General features: G+C 34.2%; 1 protein-coding gene across 12 annotated transcripts in view; it reads right to left on the bottom strand.

Annotated features, from left to right (window-relative positions):
* Iml1 (GATOR complex protein Iml1) overlaps positions 1–22,115 on the bottom strand; it is a 159,211-nt gene extending 137,096 nt beyond the window's left edge. Inside the window, exons 1-4 of one of the 12 annotated variants that reach the window (XM_076506371.1) lie at positions 21,870–22,112; positions 19,091–19,233; positions 18,750–18,805; positions 13,422–13,509 (exon numbers count right to left, since the gene is read on the bottom strand). In XM_076506371.1, coding sequence (XP_076362486.1) covers positions 13,422–13,431 — 10 coding nt within the window. In that variant the 5' untranslated portion in view covers positions 13,432–13,509; positions 18,750–18,805; positions 19,091–19,233; positions 21,870–22,112. Of the gene's footprint in view, positions 1–13,421; positions 13,510–18,749; positions 18,806–19,090; positions 19,247–19,894; positions 19,932–20,185; positions 20,263–21,869 lie in introns of those variants that run through there. The other 11 variants (XM_076506369.1, XM_076506374.1, XM_076506370.1 and 8 more) reach the window with 11 other exon arrangements.

Raw genomic sequence — 22,115 nt, 5'->3', positions numbered from 1 at the left:
GATAAATCTGAATCAAACTAATGATGTAACTGAAAAGTTTTTTAGGTAGTTAATTCTTGTATTTTTATCTCTTTGTCTTATGTTTATTTCTGCATGAAAAACTTCTCAATATATTGTAACTATGCACTGCTATTTTCTCTCTATGTACAAATTATTTGCTACCACACTTCTGTTTTTTGAGAAATATTACCTGATGATGCATTTTTTTCTTTACATCTTATAATAAAACAATTTACAAATAAAGTAAAATGTAAATAATCATAACTTTAAATATGAAACAAAATACAAACAATGCAAAGGTTACTTAGCTGAAATAAAATAAGATGCTGTTTCAAAGGTTACTATAATAATATTTTTTATAGAAATCTATCACACTACCTGAATACATGAAGATTACAAAAAATACTGGCCATCTACAACATACAAATCACATTCACATTTGATTTCAGATGAGACAAGTAATGTTAAAGCTACTTTCTTGTGCAGAAAGAAAATATCTTGAGCATAAAGCTATGCTACAAAGGAATGACATATGTTGAATATAACATGATCACATGAAAGACCCCCCCACCAAACTTGATAAAAACTGTGGCTCTGAAAATAAAACAAAACATATACAAAAATCATGATTAACACAAACATGCAGAGTTAAGCACAAATGTTTAGATTATCTAGTGAAGATGTATTATAGCATAACTCCTGACACTCCTCTCCATTTAACAAAAGGGAGAAAAAGCTAAAAACAACAGCTAAATCAGTCTTGAAAAAGGTACATTTTTGGTCATTATGTTTCAAAGGTCTTGCAGCTGATCAAAAATACAAGAAAACAAACCAAAAGAAGCTTCTAAGAAAAGCTCAATATGCCTAACATAAAATGCATAAGTTTTTAATACAGAAAGTCTCATTTGACAGTTCTGGTGAAGTTTCAAACAGCAAACAAACTACAAACTAGTTCTTCCCAAATAGCATGATCACATGAAAGGTCCCCCCCACCAAACTTGATAAAAACTGTGGCTCTGAAAATAAAACAAAGAAACATATACAAAAATGCAGCTGATCAAAAATACAAGAAAACAAACCAAAAGAAGCTTCTAAGAAAAGCTCAATATGCCTAACATAAAATTCATAAGTTCTTAATACAGAAAGTCTCATTTGACAGTTCTGAGGAAGTTTGAAACAGCAAATGAACTAGAAACTAGTTCTTCCCAAATCAAAAGCAAAATAACAAATATGAAATGATCCTGTATGTGCCTAAAAAACTAACACTATAATATTTATTTGGAATATGTGAAACAAATAAGAACATATAGGATAAAAGGATGTGCTGAATCTGTATTATTAAGGTATCTAAATACACAACCTTCATGATGAATTAATAGAGGCATGTGTCTCTACATATTACAAACTTACAAAAACAGAATTAAGAAATACAGCTTCCAAATAGTCTCAAAAACAAATACATAAGAATAAAAAACAGCTCAAAAGCTGAAAGTAATAAATAAATCTGCCTTGAAAAGTACATTAGGTTTTCATGGTCTTGGGAATGACCAAAAATACAGGTACACAAAGCAGGAGACTAAGAACTCCTCAGTATGTTTCCTTCAAACACAAGAACTTTCTAATCCAAAAGACCCCACTTGAAAATAACAGACAAACTATAGCAGGAAACATAAAAACCAGCCATCTGACATTCAACAATAAAGTAAACACTGAACCACAGTGAATGCCTTGACATGGCTAATAAAATGAATTTTAAAAGCAAAACGAGAGAAGACAGATAACTCAAAGCCAACATGATGAAAGAAAATAATGATTAGTTATAATAATCCAACAAAGTCAATCTTTAAATGGTTTTTGTTCAGGGTTTTATGGTACAAAGCACCAATGGTTATCTGTGCAACACTCACATCTGTTTTTTAAACAAAAATGATCTAAAGGCATTTACAAAATACAACATAAATATATCAAATAAAATCTAAGTTACTCAAGATTTTTTTTTAAACTTGAATAAAGTTTAAAATACTTCAACACTAAAAACCTATTAATCTGGACTGTGTCACTATTACCAGTTGCACTGTTCAATATTAAATGAACACAAATTAAAATATGTCTAAAATGTTCCCTTCACTCAGTAATTCTACAACAGCATGAAAGTTAAATGTCAATAATTATTACCAGTGTCACTCTGCTCACAACATTAGCAGATAATTACTTTTCAAAATAAATCAATGTGTACAACAGCTGTTGCCAATGAAGAGCCTGACAAATACAACTCTCTCCTCCTTATTTATGTACAAACTAGATGGTCAGTGACTGTAGGTTTAATCTGGAAAATCTTGTTTAGAGATTGGTAATCCAAAATATCATGCTAAATAGTAAAAATATTTATCTTGATGACAGATTTATATTCCATATAAACAATAGGCACAGCATTAACACTACCAGTGAAGGTCAGTTTGGCTATGGTGTCAGTGAGCTCATTTCCTCATGTTCCTACATGGCTAGGAACCCAGAAAAACTAGATGGTAAGTTCAAAAACCAGAAGAACTCACTGTGGCTAAGGATAGTAAGGTGAAATCAAAGATAAAAGGTGTAAATTCAGATCAAGTGACAAAAGAACTAAAAAGGTGTACTCACAAAAAAAAAAAAAAGAGTACAAGCAACAAAAAATATCACTACAAAATCATGCAGAATGACTGAAAAGGAATTACTATTAATAAAAGATATGTTACTGACAATGCTAAAAACAAAATGGTACAATGTAGGTGGCCTTACAAACATGTGTGTGTACATAACTTTAAAGGTAGGACATTTTTTAAATTCATTTTAGTCTTCTTGAACAACAAAGTAACAAACGTAAAGAGAGGTTTATTTCAGACTATACACTGTACTAAGAACTCCTTACCATGTTTCCTTTAAACATAAGAACTTTTTAATCCAAAAGATACCACTTGAAAATAACAGGAAACATAAAAACCAGCCATGACATTCAACAAGTACATAAATGCTGAACCACATAACACTTTAAATAAAAATGGCTTAAAAAACAAACTAAAGTAATCTAAGTAGTGTACATATTTTAACACTCTTTCCTTTAAAAAATTAAAAATGTAAAAATAAACTGTTAAAACTGCAATTTTTCCCATTTATTTTGAGTTTATTTTGTATAGCTAGTTTCAGAAGGCAACTGCAAACTTGCAAATATAGGTATTCTTTGATAATAGCTTGTCTAAGCACTTGACTTGCATGCTCCAGTCTTTTATACCCCACTTAATGTCTGTGGCAACATCTAATTTGCAAATTTTTCCACTCTTGTCAATGCACTATCTATTCTGGTACTTTATATAAGCATCTCACTTATATAATGTAATCACTTTTTTTTTGTTAAGACTTATAGTGGGGAGGCAGGTCAGAAGAGTGCCAGTGGAGGTAAGTATTATTGGAAATACATTTTCAGTTTAGGAAAATGTTAACTTCTAAAATGTACTTACCATATGTTGGAAATAAAGCCAAATGAGAAGGTGAAGGAGCATATGCAGACATTGACCATACAGAAAGTGTATGCACAGAACAGTTATGTACTAATTAATAAAATGGTACATAAATGGAGGAACCAAACTACATCCAGTAAAGATATGCTCTTCATCTGAAATTTAGCTCCTCTATCAAAGTTAAAATCGTGTACGAGTAATCATTATTGTAGACCAGCCCCAAGCAAATAGCTGAGGTTCCACAACTCAAGGTTGAAATTAATAGGTCTTTGTTCCTATACCTGATGTTGGTGGCTAGGGATATTGAACTGCAGTATCACAGATACATAAACTTTTTGATTGGATACCATTCTGTAGCCATAGAATGCTGTATTTTGCACCACTAAAATCACAAGAAGTAAGAAAGAAATACTGAAGTGGATAAACTTTCACCTCCACCTGAAGAAGTCCAATAGGCAACACCCCAGGCTCAGAATAACAGAATTGTGTATGCCAAACTCAACCAATGGAATAGAACTCATTTGGTCTGGAATTATAAACACTCATCTACACTCCTCAACCAAATGAGCAAAGGGTAGTCCACTTGACCCTGGAATTATAGAAAGGATGTACAACCTGTGCTCAACCAAATGCCTAGGATAAGACAAATTTGCTTTTGGAATTACAAGGAGACAGTGGACCTCTTTCCATGAACAATATATGAAACCAACACTAATCAAAGAGAATGGCCATGCATATCCCAACTGGATAGTTTTGTGTTGCATCTAAACTGGAATTGTGAGTTAGCTCTCATGAAGGCTGATGCCATTCCTAATAATATTCAGGAAAAAAAACAACAACAGGGTCTCAAAAAGGAGGATTCCCAGGTTTGTCCTCTTCTCCAACAGTGGAAGAATACATATCTGTCTACCACTCCTGTGACTGGAAACTGGGTATGGTAAGGACTTTCTAGCTCTACTAATAGAATCCAGGGAGTAATACAAATTGAAAAGTCAAGAAGAGCAGTGTTTAAGAAACAGTGCAATAGGTGAACAAAGTTCTTTAATTTTTTAAAAGCAAAGTGACCCTAATTTATTTATGATTGATAGGGACAAGCAGGTAGCTTTACTCATGACAGTCCAGGAGTGGTAGTCCACAATAATATGGTAAAACCATCTAGTTGGTTGATTTAGTGTTTTATGGCTCAAAGCAGCTGACTATCTGGTAAAAAGGTAAAATTAAAGTAAATGTAGTAAAATTCATAAAAGGAAATTAAGGTAAAACATAACAAAGTTTAAAAAAAAACATACATAGCATAAAAGCAATGTTTACATATAGTCTACAACGTTAAGAGAAAAACAACAGTAAGAAAAGTTGTAAAGGACTTTCTGTAGCATAATGGGAAGTATTATAACCTGCTAGAAAGACTAACAGGTAAGTACAAAAACCACCGTCAGTCACCTGATGTTGGCCTTTCCAGTCCTGGTTCCGAGTTATGTGACATTATAAATTTTAATAATAACTCCCCAGGATAACTAATGGTTAGTTCAAACGGATAGCTCAAACAGCAGCATTAATCACCTGAAGTTGGCCTTTCCAGTCCTGGTGTTGAGTTATTTAATATTACAGCCATTTTCTAATTTCAAATCAAACTAAAGAGACAGTGATTCTTAAAAGGGAACCACATTAAAAAGGTTTAATGTATAAATTAAAAAAAACTTAAATGGCATTAAAAAATTAATGACCTTTAAAAAACTAAAAACTTCACCGAGGTGGACAGTATCACCATCAACAATAACACTGTCTAACATTACGGATAAACCTTGGGACAGAACATGTTTAAATTGGTGTCGTCGTTGAGAGTTGTAATGACTGCAAAAAAGTAAAATGTGGCGTTACACAGACTACACACTGGTGTATCAGTTCCAGGTAAAAGAAAATGATGAGTTAAAAAACTGTGACCAATGCTTAGTCTAGTTAGAACAACTTCCTCTTTCAGATCCTTACAAAAGCAAGACAGTCAAAGTCCAATATTGAGTTTTATTTGTTAAAGCTTGTTTTCGCATTGCTCACTCCAAGTCGACTGCTAGCTAGCACGGAGCCGAGCCCTGAATACAGGACCATAGTCCATGTATGGAATAGGCACAACGGTGATAGTGCCAGAGCAAATATTTAGCTGCCATGTCTGCGAGCTCGTTCCTGCAAATACCAACGTGGCCCAGTATCCAGAAAAACTGGATAAAAGTAGATGTTAAAGAGAAATGGGTCAGTCAGTTTTGAATATCGGCAAGAACAGATATGAAGTGATTGCAGGGCCAGTACAGAACTAAGAGAGTCAGTATAATTAGTGCATTTTGAGTACTGCTTAGCTTCATGTGATCCAGGGCAAGAAAAATGGCATACAGTTCAGCAGTGAACACAGAAGCTGAAGAGGGGATTCTGTGTGCAACCACGAAACCGCAACAAATCATGGAAGAGTCCACAGAGTCACCTGATTTTGAACCATCCATATAAACAGAAATGGAAAGTTTGTTTGAAAGATGTTCAGTAAATAAAAGATGGTACTTCAAATCGGGAGTATCTGCCTTTCTCAGATGACTTACAGAAAGGTCACATTTGGGGACTGTAATAAGCCCTGGTGGGATGGGCTTACCAGTGGATGCAGCAATGTCATCCAAGGACAGGTCCAATTCATCCAACTGTGCCCGGATACGAAGGCCAAAAGGAACAATGGCAGATTGTCTGTTCTGAAAAAGTATGGCCCACCGAGGAAGGAAAACACAACCGCAGGTGGAATGCATTGGTAAGGAACAAAGTTTTGAATCATATAGTGAAGATAGTTGCAAATGTTGGAGGTGCAAAGAAGGTTCATGAGACCTTATGTATAAGCTCTGAATTGGGGAAATGTGGAAAGTCCCAGTGCAGAGCCAAAGTCCTTATTGATGAATGGAGTCCAGCATCTTTAAAGCTAAGGGTCTGGCAAAGCTGTAGACCTGTGATCCATAGTTGAGTATCTATTGAATAAGAACACGACATATCTTTAGTACAGAACATCGCTCCACTACCCAAGTGGTGGCAGAGAGTACATGGAGGATGTTCAGTGCTCTTGTACATTTGACCCATAGCTGCTTAATGTGTGGTATAAAGGTCAGCTTAAGGTCAGAGATAAGCCCCAAGAACTTGGTCTCAGGGACCACAGGCAGCACAACTTAACCGATAAGGAGTTCAGGATCAGGGTGAATACCCTGTTGGTGGCAAAAGTGCATGCAAACAGTTTTAGAGAGAGAGAAGTTAAAGCCGTTTGCTGTGGCCCACTTAAGTAAATGATTAAGGGCAGTCTGTAGCTGCTGCTCAATATTCCTCATGTTCGACAACTGACATGAGATGTGAAAGTCGTCGACATAGAGCCCATTTGCAACAGTGAGTGGGAGTTGTTCAGTGATGGCATTAATTTTTATACTGAAAAGTGTGACACTCAAAACACAGCCCTGAGGGACTCAAAGTTCCTGTAAAAAAGAACGGGGAAGTGTCGAACCCACACAAACTTCGAATCTCCTGCCCATTAAAAATTTTTTAATAAAAATGGGAAAATGGCCATGTAACCCATATGTATGGAGGTCTCACAAAACGCCATACCTCCATGTTGTATCATAATCCTTCTCAACGTCTAAGAATATTAATACAAGATGTCATTTGAAAAAGGCTTCTCTGATTGACGTTTCAAGTCAAATCAGGTGGTCCATGGTGGAGCACTGTCATCGGAACCCACACTGGGTGGGAAAGAGGAGGTTCTTTGGTTTGAGGAACCATCATCTCTAAGGTCTTACAGAGACAGCTCGTCAAAGCAATTGGATGGTAGTTTGAAGGAATCTTGGGATCCTTCTCAGGCTTAGAGAAAGGTAAGACAATAGCCTGGCACCAGGCATCAGGAAATACATTCTCCTTAAAAACAGTTTAAAAAAATAGCAAGAGAAGCAGGAGATAGATGGTACAGCATGTCACAGTGTACATCATCTGATCCAACCGAGGTACTGCCAGATCGATGAAGGGCCAGTTTCAGTTCCATCGGTGTAAAGGGACAACTATTGTCAAAGAGACAATCAGCTCGAGAGGAAAGAGGTGATTGCTCTGCCCGAGTCTTGATGGCTAAGAAGGTGGAGGAAGAAGCAGAAGTGCTAGATACCTGGCAAAAGCTTTCACCCAGAGTACCAGCTACTTCCTGGCCATCAGAAAGCAAGATCGAGAGGGGGACAGAATTACATCGCCCACTGACCTTTCGAATCCTGTCCCATATGACCTTGGAACTGGTGGTAGAAGATATGCTAGTTGTAAACTTAATCCAAGATTCCTTCTGGCTTTGACATCTTACCCACCAAGCATGAGCATGGGTCCGCTGGAAAGCTATGTGGTTTGAGAGTGTGGTATACCTACGGAAAGTATCCCAGGACTGTTTTTGAGCCTTCTGTGCCATGTGGCAGGCAGGATTCCACCACAGACAAGGATATAGTGGAAAACGTGTCAAGGTTTTAGGAATACATTGAGCAGCTGCCTGTATAATACAGTCAGTAACTGCTGCCACACAGTCGTCTATTGATGGCTGACTCACGATGGCAGGATCAAGTTCTGCAAAAGCAGTGAAAGTGGGCAAGTCTGCCTGATCCAACTTCCATCTGGGCACATGGGTTGGGTGACATTGACCACGGCCAGTCTCTCTCAAAATTATAAGAAAATGATCACTGTCTTGTGTATTATTATCAACCCTCCGTGAAAAATGGGAGAATAATGAAGGGGAGCAAACTAAGAGTGTCCCCTCCTCTCAATAACAGCACTTCCCCAGAAGGGATGATGTCCATTAAAGTCCCCCAGGATTAAAAAGGGAGACAGCAACTGTTCAATGAGAGCATCAAGGTTTGATCGATCATATATCTCTCCAGGTGACAGGTAGAGAGAACACACAGTGATGGTATGATCCAAGGAAACACGGATGGCTATGGCCTCCAAGGATGTGTTGAGTGATAAAGGCATGGTAGTTACATGCAGATCAACCAACAGTGCCATCCCTCCATACACTTGTCCATCACACAGCCTGTCATTTCTGTACAAAGAAAACTGCCGACAGGTGACTGTATCGGCAATGTTTCAGAAATATTTACTGTAAGGAAAGACATACATGATGGTAGGAAGCAATCAATGTTTTGATGTCATCCAGATTAGAATGTAAACCTCAACAGTTCCATTGTATGAATGTGGCCATTTTTAATGACATGTAGGCGAATTGGGTGGAGAACCCTTATATTTACGACCACGTCTGTTTTCCTTCCTGTCCTTATTCAAGGGAGGTCTATCAACCTCCATGGATCCTGCCCTATGTTGATTGGGTAGGTCTTTGTTGTAGGAAGGGGATTCCAGTCACTGAGGATGCAAATGAATGATTGTTTAGCATCTTGGGGTGGGAGAAGAAGATGTATCCGAGAAAATGCCTTTACCCAGAACCAAAGAATGTGGATCTTGGGGTTTGTTGGAATGTATGTAAGGGACAGAGATGGGTGTAAAGTTCATTCATTAACTTTTTTAAAGGCTTTTCATTTGTTTTGAGAACGATTCTCTTGGAGGCACAGAGAGATCTGTCTGCACTCCCACTGTAGTTGTGGAATGAAGTGCAGCAGCATACATGCAAGATGAAGTATTAGACAACAATTTCCAAGCCTCAAAGTAAGTAATGTTTTCAAATGCTGCACCTCTTTTTCTTCGAACCATTGAGGGCTAGAATGAAAGTATGACGGGTGAGGACCATTGCAAATGACACAATGAGGGTCTGTTTCACACTTATAGGCATCATGGTCCTTGCCACCACAATGAGCACATGTCAGGAAACCATGATAAGATGTCTTTGAGTGACCAAACCTCTGACACTGGAAACATCAGAGAGAGTTTGGAATGTACAGCCATACCCTGCAACTAACATAACCTGCCTTGATGGTAGCAGGTGGACATGGTAATGTAAATTTCAGAACAAGGATATTGGATGGCAATGTAACTCGATCTTTGTGAGTGGAGATATGCCTCACTGCAGAAACTTCTTGAGTGGAGAAACCACTGAGAATCTCTGACTCGGGGATGTTCTTCAAACCCTCTCAACAATAACACCTTGTGATGAATTCAAAGTAGCATGAGATATAACCTCAATAGGTATATCTCCAATTGCCTTTGGATTCAAGAGGAGCTCACTGTTTTGAGATATGGATGTTTCCACCAATATGCCACCAGATCAAAGCTTCTTTACTGACTTTGGAGAGCCAGCAAGTCCCTCCAGTTCCTCTGAATAAAAAGGGGGACATTTGCCCGAAAGGTTTCTCTAAGGACATTGCCCTAAAGAGAAGGTAGAATAAAACAATGAGGTACAACAGACGGTACAGATGTTGAAGATTGCTGCTCAGAAACTTCAAGATGCGATCATTTACCTGGAGACTATTTTTTCACTATTTTATTTAAATTTTTATTTGGAGGATCCATTAGAAAATGGAAATTTCGGTGCCCACTGACCCCACCCACCATGGAGCCCTACAAGGGGATGCACTACATTGTCAAGCAAGGACACTGCAGCAATACCAGGGTTCCGTGAGCACTATACCCAAACACCAGCATCAGCATCAGACACAATGTCCACAACACCTAATGAGAACTTCTAACACTGGTACTTGGTTGACCCTATCCCAAGTGGTTCAGCCAACTGACCAAAGGGGAACCACCCCAAGGCTGTCTGTTTACAGGAATTCAAGGCCAAAATGGTGTGTTGGGGTTGGACCCCTCAACCACCAGGATCCTCTCCTCCCCTTCACGGGTCACCACACACGGCAAACACGAGTGGATGTTTAGATCCCAGAGGAGGTAAACTGAAACAACAGAACCTTCCCTGAGAGGTCCCCTCACTCCATATAGGAAACCACACTAAGGGATAAACCATATAGTAAATGCCTAGATGGTCTTATGGAATGACTCATTTCTATACAGAGCCTGTTACTGTGTGGATTTGGATTGAGAGAACCACACCTATCTGGACAACACTTGCCCCAAGGATGTAGTGAAAGTAAAATGTTTGAGACCCATTTGGACTATTGGTCATTCAAAGCTGGCCTCTCACATCCAACCTTGATAAAAGTCTAAAACTGGTGGTAATTACACATTCTTCAGTGTGCTGGAGTGTTTCACCTTGACATGTTCCATTCTAATAATCACAATACTGATACTGACCAACAATAACTGACACATTTTTTTCAAAAATGAATTCCTTACACTTTCTTCTGAACAGATTACAAATACATACAACTCACCCAATTTATACATTATCAATTCATAAGTGAGATAAATGCATGCATATTTACACAATTGTGCACTGAGTCAAAAACTGTACATATCCTCTTTTCCATTCAACACAGGTACAGAAATAAGCTAATCACACTCTTAAGGACATTAAATATAATCTACCGTGAATTCTGGGATGTACAGAAATAAGCAAGAGAGTTCATCCAAGTGCATAAAAAAAAACCTGACATATGCACTTATTTCAATTTCTATGAGAAATGTTTTATCAAATAAATTAAAGCTTAAGTATTTTTTAACTTATAAGAATGAATCATCCAAACATTTTTAAATACCTTAAATAAGAAAGCTCATGATATACAATACAAATATTACTTACAAACTGTTGAAAATGTGAGAAATACAATTTGCTTAATCCAAATGTAACCCACCCTTAGCTAGGACTCGTAATTAATATCAAAGCAAAGGTCAGACCAACACCTGAGTTATCAATTATAAAAACTCTCAACCAGTAAATGATGTGAAGCACAAAAAAAAACAGTTTGTTGCAGAAGGGGTAGTACAAATTGTGAAGGTGATGAACAAAATCATCAGTAAGCTGGTTTAATCAGGTATTAGTATGCAATTAAGTGCAACAACTCAGTTGCAAGATTAAGTAGTCCATGTGCACAAACAAGGAACCTGACTAGGTATTTACAAAATACCGCTATTCCAATGTACTTGTAACAAATGCAATACCAACACATTGTACATTTCCTTGGCTACAGACTCAGGTGACTATAGTAGGTGACGCACATACATACAGAGAGACCAAGTCAAAGTACAGCTTACAATATAAGCATGCCCAACTGTTGCCTGAGCAGCTTTAACCCTTTCAACATGGCCTCAATCCTTGGGATTGACATCATAACCATTGTGTGCCTGTTACAGTTTTTATGCGACTACTTTTAAATTAGTAAATTTATGTTATGAAATTTAACAAATGCAAGGCTATCATATATAAAACAGTGTTTTTTATTAAGTCTTAAGATTTGTTAAGCAATGTTTTTCTCATGCCTTTTTCATTTTCACATGTTGACTATCCAATATGCGATGTATTTTTCATTTTAAGAGTTTTTACAAATACTTTTGTATATCAGAACATTTTCAAATTTCACATGTAAAATCCTTATAATGTCAAGATGGTTTTATAAAACTTTTTTCACAAGAAAAACTTATATTTACTAACAAATCTTTGCATGGGTTCCATTGATTTGACCAATCTCATAACCTCTACATAAGATTAGGAAATGAATATAAATTATGCCTCTTTCATTCTACAATGGCTACAGATTATAAAATGAAAACGTGTTTAGACTAAATAGCTTAAATCTCATAACATTTTATAATTATATTTATTTATTAATTTTATTATATTGACCTTTCAGCTGTACATGGTTAACAATACAAAAGTTAAAATGACACAACACACATGCACTCATGTTACCATAATCCAATAACATAAAACTGACCTTTAGTTTTTACAAAGTGTCCTATCTTGATTATGGACTAATAATTGGTAAAATAAAGTCACATTTCAATTATCATAAATTGTGTATGTATGTAGATGAATTACTATTTACAAATAAGTTATTAAACTTATTTTTCTTAAAATATAGAACAGTAAATAAAGCAATAAAGCAAACAATTATCAATTATCTCTTCTAGTTACAACTTTTGTACTTTGGTTGCTGCTTGTTGTAGCATGCTACATAGAAGATGTAAAATGAAATAACTGTTTTTAGGATTTATTTACACATTTTAAAAACCAAGAAATAAATTACTTCACTGATACCAGAGAGTTCAGCTATAATTTATGAAGTTTAATAACTAATTAAGCTGTATTTGTATCTTAAAAAAACAAATATCCTGAACAGGCTAAAGACTCAACTTCCCAGCAAGGTTTGTCTCTACAGAAAGAGAGGATATTGTTATATTTGAAAATGGCTGAAAAAATCATTAAGAGGACATTCTGAACTTCCAACTGGTTATTCATATGTCATACATAGAATAAAGCAAATATAAAAGACTGTTTCCAAAAGTGGAAAGAAGTGAGAGAGAGCCAGTTTGTTTTATTTCTTAATTTAACAGTAAATATTAAATAAACAAACCTAAACATTGATTCTTGTGTGTCATGGTATGTTGTATACAACACTGATTCAAATTAGATGTTTATGATGTAAAAATACAAAATCCATAGTTTTGTATGAATCAGGAACTCAAATTACCAATATTGACAAGCTAGAATATAATTTGAACCAGTGTTGTATTCAACATACCACAACACACAAGAATCAATGTTTAATACTTACTGTTAAATTAAGAAATTAAATAATGTATAATATGAACATTTGAATTATAATATATAGTTTTTTACCAAACTTAAGGAGATAAATTCATAAAATAGTAGTTCAATAAAAGTTTGAATGTAAGTCACAAAATCTGAAGACATGGCCTCTGACCCATGCATTGTCTATGCCACTGCTTATAATAAATTAAATACAGTAAATTAAGATACACAAAATCTTGAAACATAACTCCTGTTAGTCATTATAGAAGGAAGGTCACACCTTTAGTTAATGAGTTTGTTACCTGTATTCATCCTCTGGTAAATAAATCTCTACAATATCACCTTTCTTTAATGTTGGGAAATCTTTAGGGTTGATAACAAGACTATCGCCTGAAATATAAAATCATTCATTACATTATAAGAAAAGATACAAACTGTGCTTACACATACATGAATATTAATAACTTTATGTAGACTAAAAATCTGAAGCATCATCTCCAATCTACTGTGGGTCATAAGAGGTTACTACACCATTTAAAATAAACTCTTTAAATGCACTCTTGATTTCTGACAACAGATTCAAACATCCTTCCAACCATCAAATTAACAGGACTACAGCTTTCTGGTTCCTCTCTTAAATCTTTTGTCCTAAACAAACAGTGACTGTACGAGCAATCTGCCAATCCTCACAAATGTTCTCAGCTTTAAGATACTTTTTAGTCCCCTCTCTAAACTACCATTTTTCATAAGTCATTTTCACTATACTGCTATTCCATTTGACACAGGAACCAAACCCATAATTTTAGCATTGTAAATCTGAACTTACTGCTGTTCTATTGGGGGCAGCTGTGAGGCATGTTTTCCTAGTTTCATAGCAAATCAGCTTTTAGGTTAAAGAAATCGTACTATCACCATCTAATTTTATGAGCTATGGATAAAACCTTTTCAAATAGCCAGTGAATTCTAATGCAACTGTTATCAAATATTTTTTGTTTACAGACTACTTGAATTTTTTTAATGCCTTGACACATGACAGTGAGATACAGTCTATTTTGCTGTTTACTTTCCATAATAATGCAGTTAATAATGCATAATAGATCACAGATTCAGAACTGCAGGTTTAGCAGTTAGTGTGTCAAGTTATGGATTGAATATCACAAATGTGATATCATTGACATTGCTCCACCCTTTTAGATGTTGTCACCACATTCAAAGCAGTCAATGTTGAAATCCAATATAAATATAGGTTCATGATGGAGAGTAAAGGACAAACTAAAACGTAACAAACATATTAGCATCCATAATTTTATTAGTAAGTTGTTCATTACTGTAAGCTTAGTAATTGTTATTCACTGATAATTATACCTGAACCCGAAATGTTTTTGACCTAACCAAGAACATTACTTCATATAGTTACACAAGATATTCTTATGCAATTTCTTCTCCTTCATTAAAAAAAAAACGTTCTCCCACCTTTAAAAGAAGTTTTAAATTTATGTGTCTCTTCTTTTTGATTAAAAAAAAATGTGTAAAACTTTTTAAAATTTCAACCATGTTCCTTTCATTAGTAATAAAATCCATTTAAAATTTCTTGGAGCAATGATATTATCCTTTGCCTTACTTTTTGAAGCCAATTTAAATGCAATAATACTTCAAATCAAACTTGAAGCTTGGAGTTGAAATACTTTCACAATATTTCTTAAATGTTGTCATAGCAACAAAAATTAATATGAAGCTCAATCTGCTGTTTGATTCACTACTTGAGCTTCGTATTTATTCTTAATATTTTAAACATATTACCCAGAACAATAGATCAGTAATATCAATGATAAATATTGTTGAAATCCAATATAAATATAGGTTCATGATGGAGAGTAAAGGACAAACTAAAACGTAACAAACATATTAGCATCCATAATTTTATTAGTAAGTTGTTAATTACTGTAAGCTTAGTAATTGTTATTCACTGATAATTTCCCTATCTGTGTGATTTACGTTTCATACAACTTTAAAATGAAAGCATTTTTTTACAGATAGCTTGACTAAACTAATAAAGCATCCTAAATTTCAGTGACATGCTACTTTGTTTAGTTATTCTTTTTACAACCTGACTCTTATTAACTTTACAATTGGTTTTGGAAAAAGCAGCAAAGCTAATAATGCTATGATCATTAATATTGTAGGGTTTTCTCATTTTTAATTATATCTTCATCAGTCCACCACCAACATCTCCACAATCTGAAACATTCAAGACAACCAAAGATAAAATAAACAGACAAAAATCTATACTTCTAGTTATTTATGAGTCTCTTTTTCCATACCTTGGTCAATATCATCCAAAGTATGATGTGATACAATGAGGGAAATGGACATTTTATGCACCACATAAAGCTAATTATGCTACTAGAGAAATAAATATATATTCAAGTAATCTATGCATGAATATTAAGATTCTAATTTGGCATTCTCAAGTATCAACCATTTCACTAAACTTTTTGGTATAAAGATTTCAAGGTGATCTAACCAAAGAATGTTTGTAATACTTCATAAAGTCTTAGGGTTAGAGATTTGAAACCTTTACTCTCCTACAGTGGAATATCCAGATACCAACCAAGGCAGAAGAGCAAAGAATTAGCACAACAAAGGTAAATCCCATTCATTTTGTATACATGCCTGCTGTCTACACTTGTATTTGTAATGGCTATTTGCATTTGTGAAAACATAATGTTATTAGAAACCTGCAAATATGGTGAGGAGTTGTACATTTAATTGCACCCATAACAAGTTTATCAGACCTTAGCATTTCTTCTATTTGATACCCACTCATTCTACTGACAAGAAGAGTGTTTTGATTGAAAGCTATCAACCACAAAACACAAGAAGCACAAGAAAAGCTGTAAAAGCCAAAGTCCCATTATAACTGTGTGTGTTATGCTCATTTTATATCGCATAAATGTTGTCTTTCAATTTTTCTCCAAATTACAATTTTACACATTTTAGAAGTCTCTTTTAATTTACATATGAGCATTAACTTTAAAAGTTAGGATGTCTTTGACTTAGAATTGAAACTGGTTAGAAGTCTAAATATGTAAAAGGTTAATATTTAACAAGAACACTTCTTGTTCCACCAAAGATTTTTTTTCATATAAATTAAAAACTAAAATAGACAAGTCTTGTAGATCCTAGCATTTGTTTCAAAAAAGAGCTAAAATCAGAAACATTCAGGGGAGAGGAGAATGAAAATTCTCACTCTACTTCTGTCTGGCAGTATGATTTTATATTCACTCTAACAGCCATTATGGTTTCTCAATCTCAGCATTCTGAATGGAACTAAGAGTAAAAACCTTTCATTTGTATAATAATGAAATATATGCTTTGTTCAGTTTTTGTTGTTTTTTTCAGAAAAGAAAGCAACATAAGGAACCACCCTGACTACATGCCATCAATATTTCCCCATGTTGTTCAATCATACTCACCAAGGAAGAAGAAGCTGGATAGATTCAGTCAAGCTTACAAATCCAGAGTAAAAAGTAAAAAATGATCCAACACACTTAAGTCTATTCAACTTAATTAGTGAAGGAGTTATGTTCAAAAGCAATTGAATCTTTATATACCAAATCCAATAGAGTGAATCTGTAAGCATTGATGGTATTTGATGTTTAGATATTTGTAAAAAAAAAATAATTGGGGATCTACAGTTTTGGGGAAGAAAGTTAACTTTTGAGAAGTTGTATTTCAAATGTGTCTTGAAAATGAGTTGAAGAGAGAAAAAAACCAAAAAAAAACCTTTATTTTTATGCATGGTAGTGACAATAAACTTGTGCGAGTTTGAACAGTTCTTGTTATATTGTCACCATCACTGCTTTATCAATAAAGATATTAATAAATATAAAATGTTCTCTTCTTGTTTCGTTTGTCTTGAAGCATGATTCATTATTTCTCTCTACTTCTCTTTATGTTTTCTCACTTTTCATCACAGCTACATTCAGGTAAACCTCATGTCTGTTCTTTGGTTCTACTTTGTTTTGTAGCACTTGTATATTTTATATACTCACATTTTCACTCATTTCTGTGTAAGTTTGGAAAAAGAAATTTACACATCCCAAATAGAAATAGAAGAGAACAAGAAATTATGTTAATTTTATAATTCAAATGTTTATACAAGTTTTAACATTGATAAACTTCTGAATTTACAAATTCATTTTGTATCATATTAACAACAACATAAGAGGCTGATTTTTTTTGAAGAACTTCATTTCTCTCTCTCTCTGATAATACATTATATATTATTTTAATGAGTCAGAAAATTCATACAGTATGCGACTTTTTTTTTTTTACGGAATATAAATGTTCACTTATTTGCTGGTAAGCACTGAATCAATTTACCAAATGCACATGGTGCTTTTTTGTCTTTCTTGCACTACTTACAGTACCAAGTCTGTTTTCGGAAGGCACATTAGCTTCCTACACTTCAGATGAAACCACTCATTGTACCTGCTGCACAAGACCATGCTGTCTGTCTCATCAAGACTGCAACATGTACAATACAAGACCTGACTAGCTGTGACTGATGCATAAGACATAGATGGACTAGCAAGATCACGTTTCTCTTCTATATTACAAGTCAGAAGTTCCAGTAGAATTGATGTCTTCCAGACAGTCTAAAGTTAAACAACCATGGTTGCAATGAAATCTTCATCATGCTCAATACTCTGTTTGTCCATACTATAAAATTACCATACTCAACATTACACACCACCACCTACAGCTGAATCCGTTTGTTGTAGGAACTTATCTTCAGCTTCATTATGCTGTTGAAGCAGAATTACCTGTCTTCTGTAGCACTAGCTACATTGGAATCCCTACAAAAATAAAGACATTCTACTTCAGTAGTACTTTTACAATAGCTGATAGCTCACATCACCGTATGGTGACACACCAAAGAAGGATCAAGTTTGGCTTATGGTAGAGCTTACTTTCATTGTTTTGCTCTGCCTATGAGAGCCCTTAGCCCTTCATTAAAAAAGAATACACCTGGATTGCTTCATATTCATGCTCTCTTTCCCATTTGAATGCAGATGTTTTCAATGTAACCAAATTCATTTGACATATTTTCTTTATTAAGGATAGTACTGTTTTACTAAGAAAAAGCATGCAACACTTGATGTGGCACTGAACCAGTAATTCACCCTGTATGTCGGTTGTGACAAACAAGTGAGAATGCCTGTGCTTTAGTTGAGTCCTCCATACAGTTCATTTAATCTGCTATAATACTGATGTCAACCATGTCATTTAACTTGTTGTAATTTTCCATCAGTGCAGTTTCCATTCTTAATGCCAAAACCTAATGGTTGTCAGTACTTCCTTTCTCAAGACAAATTTCTCAGACTATTGCATGAAAACTGAGAGACCAACAATATATCTAGGAGACGTACTTTCTGCTAGCGAATAGAGAAAGTAATTCTGCTCATCCTCTACCAAAGATGAAGGTTTGGATTTGATCTTCTTGAACATTTTTTAGTTTTTCCTTAGCCTCTGAGGAGTAGAAATGGCTCTCATTCACACGAGCTGCCTGGATTTTTGGCATAAAGCATGTCTTTCACTGACATAATTCATCAATACATGCTAACCTGAGGAGGTGCATCCTGACAAGTGTTTCAGTTTTCATGAACAACTTTCTCCAAACCTGAAAAAAAAAGAGAAAAAACACAAAATAATTCAACCCTTAGAGTGTATCTAATCATACTATTTATATCTATTAAGGGAGAGCATATCCCTACATTAAAAAAAATCAAGAAAAATGGTTTACATCCTAAATAATATCAGATATCTAATTTAAATAATATCAGATATCTAATTTAATGTTTGTTGTGGAGATGTTCAGGCTTACATGATTTCAACTTCTATTCAGTAATGTTACATCTCTTCATGAAATTAACAAAAACAAAGTTACTTGTAAGAAGTGACTCACCCTGCCATACAATCACAGTGTTCTGAAACAAAAACACCCTCAGTTGTAGTTGCTACCACAAATGAAATGGCTTTCTGTCACCCTGCATGACCCCTGATATCTGCTTTGAAAAAAATATGACCTTTGACCTTCTTGTGAAACATCTACATGGAGCCAAAGAAGAAAAACTTGTGAGCTTCCAGTAACCAGAACTTTTGCAATGGCTTTATGTATGAATGCAACTTGAAAAAAAAAAATTAGTGGAATAAATAATTATAATTATCATTAGTTTATTTACTTAGAACTTCACTTTTTAAAACAATTATTGCTTAGCCTGAGAGCAAACTGATACCTAAACATGATAACTGACAGAAGTAAAGATCAAAATCATATAAGCAGCCACAGGTACATTTTCACAATCTTTCATTTGTCTCAACTACAGTTTAGTCAAATAGATTTTTTGCAACAAAACATGACAAAATTAAATGCTTTTTCAATTCACTTTAAAGAAGGATCTTGCTTATGTTTGTCATCTTTGAAGATAAAAGTCTGTCCAGTTTTTATGACTTCACACAAAATCAACAAGAAAATTTCAATCATAATCTACTCGTGATCATTTTAGCTTCTACTAGAGACTAAAATTGTGTCCAAACTCATAATTCACAACAAATAAATGAGTTAGAACCATGAGTTTGGACACAATAATTTAGTCTTTAGTAGAAGCTAAAATGATCATGATTCACAACAAAATAAATGAGAGAGCACATTAAAAACAGATTGTACAAAACCTGACATATTCTTCATCAATAAAAAGAGATTACATACCTGGTGTTTTCAAGAGGTAATTGCACATGTCCAGGTCCTGAAAATTTGGTCATTCTATTGAATTGTTGATCCACAAGTTACCAGAATATTGGTATGGACAAAAATCAAGCCAAATTAACTGTAACTTTACTTGATATCTCACTAATATTTTGACCAGCAACTCCTCCACATATTCATAAGACATTGCATTAAAAGTTTGACTATCAAATAACAATATACAAATTATAATGGAAAGATAAGCACAGCAGCTTCAGAAATAACATGTTTATACACATTTGCACCTGTACTCACTTTGCTACTTTTTGCCTCTTTGTCTGGATGACAAATGTATTACTAAGCAAAATCCCAGACTGTCACATCACACTGACCTTAAGAATAAACATGAAGTGATTTACATAATTATAAGATACAATTAAGACTGTAAACTTTAATGTATATCATGAAAACCATAATCATGGAAATCTTTAAATTTCCTCATGTGTGGATAACACTGTTTATAAAGGTATATTTATCAGATTAATCATACAGAAAAATACTAAATTACGTTAAAAACTACTGATTATAATAACAAGTTGCAATCTTTCCTTCTCACTACATAGAAATGCATATTGATTTAAATACTAATTACAGACATGATATAACCTAGTTGTCCCTACATTAGATCCAGAATTTATATGGCACAAAAATAGTTTTTTTCTTACCTAACTGGCAGTGTTTACAAATTACAATGACTAACTTCTTATCTACATAGCATGCTGGCACCTTACTAATACTTATTTCTTATGTCTAAGGTCATAAATCTTTCAGGTTTGTATTATATTCAATTCTTGGACCAGGTTAGCCTAATCATATGATTACTAAGGCAAATACTAGGATAAGCTAACAAAGTGGTAATCAACACAAGCCAAATTAAATATGAACTTACTTTTTATATCCTCCCATAGGGATGGAGTTATGTTGTGCACGACTCTTAAATATTTAGTCTTATTATCATGAAACCTAGACAATGTATGTACCTCAGTCCAATATCATTTTAGTTGTGAAAGATCACACAATTGTTTTTTGGTCTGTTATTTCTTTATGTTTTGACTTTTCAAGATAAAACTTAATACAAAGATATCTAAACGTTTATTTACTCCCACAAACTGAAGTAGTGTTAAGAAATAATGTGCCTTTCTTGTAATTTTATAGGAATCACAAACCAAAACATTTTGCTAAATTGGCATTATTAGCCTGACATTTCTTTACACTGCTGCATATACGGATGAGACATTGCACAAAGGCTCCTTGTAATAACCTCATAAAACTAAAGCAGACACATTTCAGACATGCACTTTCTTTTGATTTTACAGCGATCAAAGGTAAAAACAAAATGTAATTCAATAATGCTCTACAACCAAGACTACTAGAAACATTGCCTCCATACACAAAAGTTACTTGAGTTATTATTAACAATATTTTAATTCATACTATTTCATGTATAAAATTGCATATATTGACCATGTTATGTTCCCAACAATTGCCTATGACGTTCTTTCAATGTGAATATATACTTATTCAGACACTATGTATTATAATACAAAATCAGTTTTGGTTGCTTCACTTCATCTCTACCATAAATAATTCTGAAGTTCAGACCCATAATAAACATGATGTAATTTATTCCCCTAACACGAATTTGGCATAGCATTCTATCTCGAAATCTATTTTTGTATGGATCTTAATTCTTATCGAAGAAGACGCGTGATACAAAAGTGTTGCATTCGATTGATAATTTTGACCTTGGCTTTATAATTTTATGGTATATATATTTTACTTAAATTTCTTTTGAAATTATACTTCCTAGTTGTTATATTTTCGTTTAAATCAGTAATGTACTTAAATAAATCAAAATCCAAAATAATGAAATTTAATTATTCCACAATGCTGATTTTATAACACCTCGAAACATGAATTATTTAAATACTGTGCCTACCACTAAAGTTCTTTTGATGTAAGACGAGCTTCATCCTGTTTTCTTTATAACTTGCATTTTATCAAAAATAAACACTATCTTACCCACAAAGTAAAACTTGTACTAAGTCAATTGAGAATCGTACAGCAGTATACTCCACTTTGTAAACGCAAAACAAGAATAAGATCTGACGAACCTTGACTACTGGTCGTGTCATTTAGCTCGTATAACTATGTCATTACCACTTTCTTAATGTTCCGATATTTT

The sequence above is a fragment of the Tachypleus tridentatus genome, chromosome 6 (assembly GCF_004210375.1).
Source record: "Tachypleus tridentatus isolate NWPU-2018 chromosome 6, ASM421037v1, whole genome shotgun sequence".
Classification (NCBI taxonomy): domain Eukaryota; kingdom Metazoa; phylum Arthropoda; class Merostomata; order Xiphosura; family Limulidae; genus Tachypleus; species Tachypleus tridentatus.
Note: the sequence above shows the minus strand (reverse complement) of the source record. Positions and strands in the feature narration are given on the sequence as shown.